This window comes from Triticum aestivum, chromosome 7D (genome assembly GCF_018294505.1).
Source record: "Triticum aestivum cultivar Chinese Spring chromosome 7D, IWGSC CS RefSeq v2.1, whole genome shotgun sequence".
In the NCBI taxonomy this organism is placed as follows: Eukaryota; Viridiplantae; Streptophyta; class Magnoliopsida; order Poales; family Poaceae; genus Triticum; species Triticum aestivum.
Genome location: NC_057814.1, coordinates 96,721,435 through 96,728,124, shown reverse-complemented (window position 1 = coordinate 96,728,124; position 6,690 = coordinate 96,721,435). Strand labels below are relative to the sequence as shown.

The following is a 6,690-nucleotide window of genomic DNA, read 5'->3' as shown; positions in this document are numbered from 1 at the left end:
AAGTTTATCCCATATGACACTTTGGCCCTGTTCGGTAGTCCGACGGCTCCAAGAAATACGAGGATCTGCGGAGCGGGTGTTTCCCCGCTCCTTTATTTTCAGCTGAAGCTACCCCCGCTCCGGAAGTGGAGTTCTGGAGTGGTGAGACTCCGAACAGGCCCTTTGCCTCATTTTTATTTTTCTGTAATTTTCCTGTATTTTTTCAGATTTGTTTTGAATTTTTGAAGTAATCGGGTCAGAAGAGGCCCATAAGGGATAAACATGTCACAGGCGGCACGTTTAACTAATGTGTCATATCTGGGCCTGAAGTCAGGAAGACGTGCTGGCCCGGCCCGGCCTGGCCTGTTGGCCAGGTTTGGTCAGTACTTTTAACAGCCCAGCATCGCCACAGCACACCTACATACAACAAATGTACAACACTTCTCAAACCAGCCTTAGACAGTCACACATGCTCACGTGGACCCTTGTACTTGTCTCAAAAAGCCTAAAAAAACTTGTCTAAAAAAAAAAAAAAAGCGGACGCTTGTACAGGACAGTCTCCTCCTGGAGCTCAGCCCGGGCGCCGCTCACCAGCACCCACACCTCGGAGATCTTCTCGATGGCGCCGTCAAAGAGGTCAACAGTGGTGAACGCCCGTGACGTGGGTCGGCGCCATCCTTCCGGTGGTGATCGTCTCTTTCGCCGGTGGTGATCGTGGAGGTGCTCCTTCCTTCCGCGGGCTTTCACCCTAGGCACGACGGCTCCGTTCAGATCTATGGTCTTCTGGTCGTTGGCTCCGAAGGTGATTCTCCTCCTGACGCATCCCCCGTAGGCTAGGCTCTCTTTGCAGGTCGGATATCGCTTGCTCCAGCTCTGCGGAGGTTGCCATATGAAGCAACTGACTGGGAAAGAGGTAGCTAGAGCGGGAGTATCGTCATGACATGTGGGTTCTCCTGTGTTCAAATCAGAAGATGGGTTCAGAAAAATCACTATTGAGATTCTAGGATTATAGGTTACTGGGCTTACTTCAGTGCAAATGATTTGAAAGGAAATATGGGCTAACAGAAATAGTGAGATTTTGAGCGGAAAAGGCGATAGAAGTTAAAGAATAATCAAGGTTCTTACCACTTGTATTATGGAATTGAGAAGGCCATCAAAGTTGCAGCTGCTAGAATTGAACCCACCCTGCAGCTTTGGAATTCCCAAATCATCCATATGGGTCTGTTCAGGCACAATGGCACCACCATCATAGCTAAAATCTGCATTGTTCAGGCATTGGTCTTCTCTCACTCCATCCATTCTATGTCTAGAGTTGCTTGCAGCCCCAAACTGCAAGTATTCTGAATGTCTCTCGGTATCAGGAGGGAGCAGCATTGTACTACCAGAAGAACTGGCTCCACATTTAGCATTGTTGGCTGCTATGAGGCTCTCCGAAGGACAAACTCTAACATTCATTCTTTCTGAAAATATCCCCTTTTGGTCCATCTTTGGTTCTCGAGCCAAAAAGCCAGTGTCAGCACCATCGAACGGGATGTGCAACGGTAACTTGTCAACAGAAAATCCATCACTAATTGGAAGAGCACCCTGCTGAGATATTCCTATGGATGGATGGGCTCCTAGTTTGATATGTGGAGTGCACTCCAAAAGATCTTCTGGTGCCAGTGAACTGCTTGTAATTCTCTGGAATGTGCCAGACATAGTGTTGGCCTGAGCACCCCCAGAAAAGACAGAGCACAGGTCATTGGTTTCTTGATGGATCCACGTCTGCTGGAGCCGGGGCTGCCCAAGTGACGACGTGGTCAAGCCTTGCGTTAGATCTGCCTGTTGGTTGTCTTGTAAGCTCACAATGTTAAATTTGTTTGTATCGCCGGCGCAATGACTTACTGCACCAATGCTGCTAGCACACTGAATTGCCTTAGAAGGAACAAAGTCCTGAAGCTCAAATGTTGCTGCACCAGCACCACTGAGCAGTCCATGTGGATTCAAAGAAGGGGCAAAGGGTTGATGATAACTATGAAGTCCTTCAAAGGGGTCTCTGCCTCCAAAGGCAGCAGCAATGCTGGCTTGTTGTGATGCCACAGCACTTAGCCGTCTGAGGTATAGCCTGTACTTCTGCATTGGCACATAGAAAGTCAATCGCAGATCACAATTGCATATGTTTCATGCATGAGATATACTAATATAATCATAAGAGTTCTAGAAAATAAGATGTACAATCAGAGATAACCACTTTCTGTTTTGGCATCGAAATTCTTGCGCAACTGCTACATAAAAGCACTACAGGATATATTAACATCTGACGAATTTTCCTAACTTCTAATGTAGGCTTGTTAATAACTTTTTTATATGTCAATGAATTGACATGCATAGCTTTTGCATTTTTATTTAAAATAATAATAAAAAGGTGTACAGCGTGGTTTACATAGTTTAGTTTTGTTTTATGAGACAAGTTTACATAGTTTAGTAATCTGGACACGGCGGCAGGGGCGGATCTAGAGGGTGGTCAATGAACAATTTTACAGCTGGCCCACCCTGGCCCATTGGGCTAGATACGCTACTGGGCTGTGTCAGTGTCATCCTTCTAGCCGGTTTATATGAAACTGAAACAATGTAGCCAAAATACTACTGTACATTAAACTTGTACAGCAGTACATACCAAAATACTACATTGAACTTGTACAGCTGTACTACCGAAATACTGCATTAAACTTGTACAGCAGTACATACTAATTTATGTCAGATCTAATCTACTAGTCTACACGGTTGGAGGGAGAATAATATGAGCAAGCAGCTATTCACATTAGATATCTCCTTGTTCAGGTTTCTTGCATATGTTCAGACCAGCTGAACTCATTTTGAATGGACACCAGGAGCATGTTAACATATTTGTTAAAAAAGTAGCACAAATAACAGTTGTATGTATACCAACATACCATTTATGTTTTGTTTCCAAACCATAATACCAAATTAAGCTCTGCTCTACTCTGCTCCGCAATTAACACTTGCTTGTTAGCCCTCTTAATTTTAACACAGGAAAACAAGGCCAATTTGCAGACAGTTTTATCAGAAGTTCTGTAAAAGTTTTTCTCTCTGTGCATCACATGGTCGTGAATCATGAATGGAAGAGATAACACTCGAATAGTGAAAGGTGACGATGGAAGTAAATGCCATGGCACCGTACCTGCAGATGACTCGCGACATTTTCCCGGGTGAGCTTCTCGACGTTCATAAGCTCGAGTATTCTTTTAGGTACAGCCTCTGCACCAATCAGCAAGAGAGAAAGGACACAAACATAAATGGGTCTGCAAGAACATTTAACAGAAAGCAAAAAGGCAACGTGGTGACTGGTGAGGTGTTTTTTCTTACTGTCGATCCCGAGCTGGTTGACGGCAGCGACGAACTTCCGGTGCAGCTCCGCTGACCACACCACCCTCGGCTTCTTCGACGCCGCCGAGGCATCGTCGTTGTCCTCGCCTTCGTCTTCCTCCTCGCTGTGCAGTTCCTTCCTCTTCTTGCTGGCCCTGTTGCTCTGGTCAGACGACCTGTCACAGGTCGCCTGGCCGAGCCGGTGGTATGAGTCCTTGCTGATCTCCTTGCAGAAATCAAGATTGTTCGGCTCACGGTTGCTGAACTTTCTCCTCACAACGTGCTGCCACACGTTCCGGAGCTCTTCGATGCGAACGGGCTTTAGGAGATAGTCACAGGCACCATGAGTTATCCCCTTGAGCACAGATTTAGTCTCTCCGTTCACTGATAACACTGCATGAGTTGAATTGTACTGTACTTCATTAGCACCCATCCATATTTTAACACATGGGACCTCATTAGCATTACTCGACAACAACAAGTACCATGATTGTAGAGAAACTTGTGGACTTACTAATGACGGGGAGGTCCATTTCAAGCCCCACGAGCTCGAGGAGCTTGAAGCCGTCCATGTCGGGCATGTGAACGTCACTGATCACCAGATCAAACATGTCCTTGTTCTCCCTTAACAGCCTCAGTGCAGTAGCAGCTTGGTTGGTGGTTGTTACTGTTAAAGAGACAACATGTGCTCTTATATCAGCTTACGATTGTCGAAACTTGGAAGCAGAGGATGCATAACAATTAACATATATGTCGCACCGCATTGCGAAAGTGTTCATCTGTAAAATTTAAGTCTGTAAATATGCATTCAGAACATGGCAGATTGTTTTATACTTGCAGTTTCAGAAGCATTTAAGCAATAGTAATTACAGGTGCACTATATATAGTACTACAATGCAATTAGCAGAGCAAACTCTCTGTATCAGATGACTGATAAGTGAAACTACAATCACTAGCTGCAGAATGAAGTTTCTTAAAAAAATACACACAATGAAGTGCAAGCAGGCTCTGACCATGATACTGGCAGCGGCGTAGGAGGACCTCCAGAACCTTGAGGCACACGGGGTCATCGTCGACGGCGAGGACCCGCATGCCGACGGGGAACTGGTCTCTCTCCCTCTCCCTCTCCATCAACCCCTTCCTGGCTTCCATCATCATGGCGTCCAAAAGCATCCCAACCTCTCCCAGTTCAGACCAACTTAACAACTAGCAACTCCTATACCTAACCCTAAAGACAGAAACTCCAAACCCAGCAAGAACGAGGCCAGTCCCAAACAACCTAGAACCGAAATTACTCCGGGAAGAAGAGAAGATCAGAGAGGGAAAAACTGCAGGTGGATTTGGATTCCGGCACACCGGCGGTGACGAGACGGGTGGAGAGGCCTTCAGGAACGAACACTCCGCAGCTCCTCCATCATTATTGAGGAAGGGAAGAAGGCTGGGAGAGCAAAAGGCCAGAATACCGAGCGAGACAGAGGAAAGAAGAAAGGCAGAGACAGACAGTGACACCCCCTACCCGTGCTCTCCTGCTCAGCTCAGCTCAGCCACACCAAGCAACCGAGCAGGCAAAGCGAGGAGGGGAGGAGAAAGAAGAAGCCAAACCACCGCAGCAGCAGCAGCACGCTTGGTGAGGTGGGGAGGGTGTTGTTTGGGGGGTGGAAGGGGCAGAGCGAAATGGCGATGGAAAGCAAAGTTTTGGACTGTTGGTGGCTGATTTATAGGGGTCAGTCGGAGTGGGAGTGGTGACAACTGACAAGGCTTGCAAATGATGCAAGACTACGAGAGGAGCCGTCGGACCCACACAGGCCACAATCTTCCAATGGCATGGCAGTTGGGGGAGCTTGCTTGCTATGGTTGTGTTTTTCGCTCATGGTGATCTATTTTTTTAGAATCATTCATGGTGAATTGAAAGCAAAAATGCAAAATGTTGAGAGAGAGAGAGAGAGAGAGAGTATAGAATATTTACTATGTGAACAGTAAATTAAAAACAATACTAGGAAAAATAAAAAATTCTGAATTTCTTTGGTCGACCAAAATACTCAAATGAGTGATGTCCGGACAAAATTTTGTGGTGTTCAGACATCTGATGAGCTCTTGGCAACAAAGCAAAATAGGGCTGAACAATGTGTTTCTTCAAACTTTCTCACAAGTTTGAATTTTGTTTTTTACTGACGGCTACTCAAATGTCCAAACCCCATCAAATTTGGCACAGACATCACGCACTCGAGCATCATGCATGCCAAAAAAGTTTGAATTTTTTTGCTATTTCTTTTGATTTTATTACTTTCCATGCTCTGAATCGCTGCAGCGGAAGAATATATACTACTGTCGAGTGTTAATATGGGCTCAACACAATATGTTGCTGCACTTTGTCTGGCTGAAAACGTCAAACTAATCTTGTTACGTGACTTGAAAGCAGTCCGTTGATGTCGTGTGATGCACACAACATGAAACTACTATAAGAAATGCCTCAAGGTTTATTAATAATTATCTAACTACTAAAAACATATTTAAAAACTCTAAGGCATCATAAATTCATAATTGATTGTCATTACTCATGGGTGGGACAAGCTCTTCTATTCTCGTTCATGGTTTCTCCATTACCGAGTTGATCTTCCTCCCGCAACTTTAGCAGAGTCGTCATATCGGTCCGACTGCCATAATAACCGCTAGTATCAATTCTGGTTAAAAAAAAAGACACTCTAGCCGAGTGGTTGTAGGGCCTCAAGTCTCAAGTCGTCTTAATTTATGGAGCCCCCTTCATATCTGGCCTCCCAGTCGCCATATTTAGTTTCTGTGGGAGTGCACTAGCGTTTTTCATCCGCGAATATATTTGAAGTTCAAGCATATTTTTAAGCTTTTGTAAATTTTAAATTTTCCTAACTTTATTCAAAATTATGGATATATTTGAAATGTATGATTAAAAACAACAATGATTTTTAATTTACAAAAAAAATTAAGATTTAAAATATCTATTAACATCTTTTGATTTAACAAACTTATTTAGATAAAAAGACAGCCGGCTTTTCATAAGCGAGCGAGTGGAGCAGGTTGTAAGCTGAGAGAGTAAGAGCTTCATGGGCTGACCCATGTGAAGTTATAGCAACAATTGAACGGTTTCAACGTGGAATAGGAGTTGCTAAGGTTATTAGAAAATGAGCTCCCTAACCCAATGACCAACAAAGAGTTTTCCCCTAGGGTTTCCTAGGGTACCCAATCTCCTCTGGTGATTTTAGCCGGAGTCCACGAAAACCTCGTCGGCGATCGAGTCCTGCTCGTCTGCTGGTGAGTTCTACCCTAATCCAGTATTGCGGAGAGGCTGCATGGCGGGACCGAACCCTAGCC

The 6,690-nt window shown here is 44.8% G+C and overlaps 1 protein-coding gene across 2 annotated transcripts; it reads right to left on the bottom strand.

The window, feature by feature from the left end:
- Positions 1 to 269: 269 nt before the first annotated feature.
- LOC123169796 (two-component response regulator ORR22) lies at positions 270 to 5,015 on the bottom strand. Of its 2 annotated transcripts, none has more exons than XM_044587668.1 (6): positions 4,359 to 5,015; positions 3,860 to 4,012; positions 3,346 to 3,738; positions 3,161 to 3,237; positions 1,105 to 2,091; positions 270 to 932 (listed from the first exon to the last, which is right to left on the bottom strand). In XM_044587668.1, the coding sequence occupies exons 1-6, from the start codon at positions 4,516 to 4,518 to the stop codon at positions 897 to 899; spliced, it is 1,806 nt and encodes a 601-aa protein (XP_044443603.1). In that variant the 5' UTR covers positions 4,519 to 5,015; the 3' UTR covers positions 270 to 896. The 2 variants fall into 2 exon arrangements, with proteins under 2 accessions (XP_044443603.1, XP_044443604.1); XM_044587669.1 differs by having other exon boundaries at positions 3,860 to 4,124; positions 4,359 to 4,514.
- Positions 5,016 to 6,690: the final 1,675 nt, after the last annotated feature.

What these genes read in the sequence shown, in the direction of transcription:
- LOC123169796 (XM_044587668.1), bottom strand. Translation starts at nt 4,518, where the DNA reads ATGCTTTTGGACGCCATGATGATGGAAGCCAGGAAGGGGTTGATGGAG. An exon ending in ACGCCGCTGCCAGTATCATG is followed by an intron (nt 4,013 to 4,358) that starts GTCAGAGCCTGC and finishes TCTCTTTAACAG; the next exon opens with TAACAACCACCAACCAAGCT. An exon ending in CAACCAGCTCGGGATCGACA is followed by an intron (nt 3,238 to 3,345) that starts GTAAGAAAAAAC and finishes TGATTGGTGCAG; the next exon opens with AGGCTGTACCTAAAAGAATA.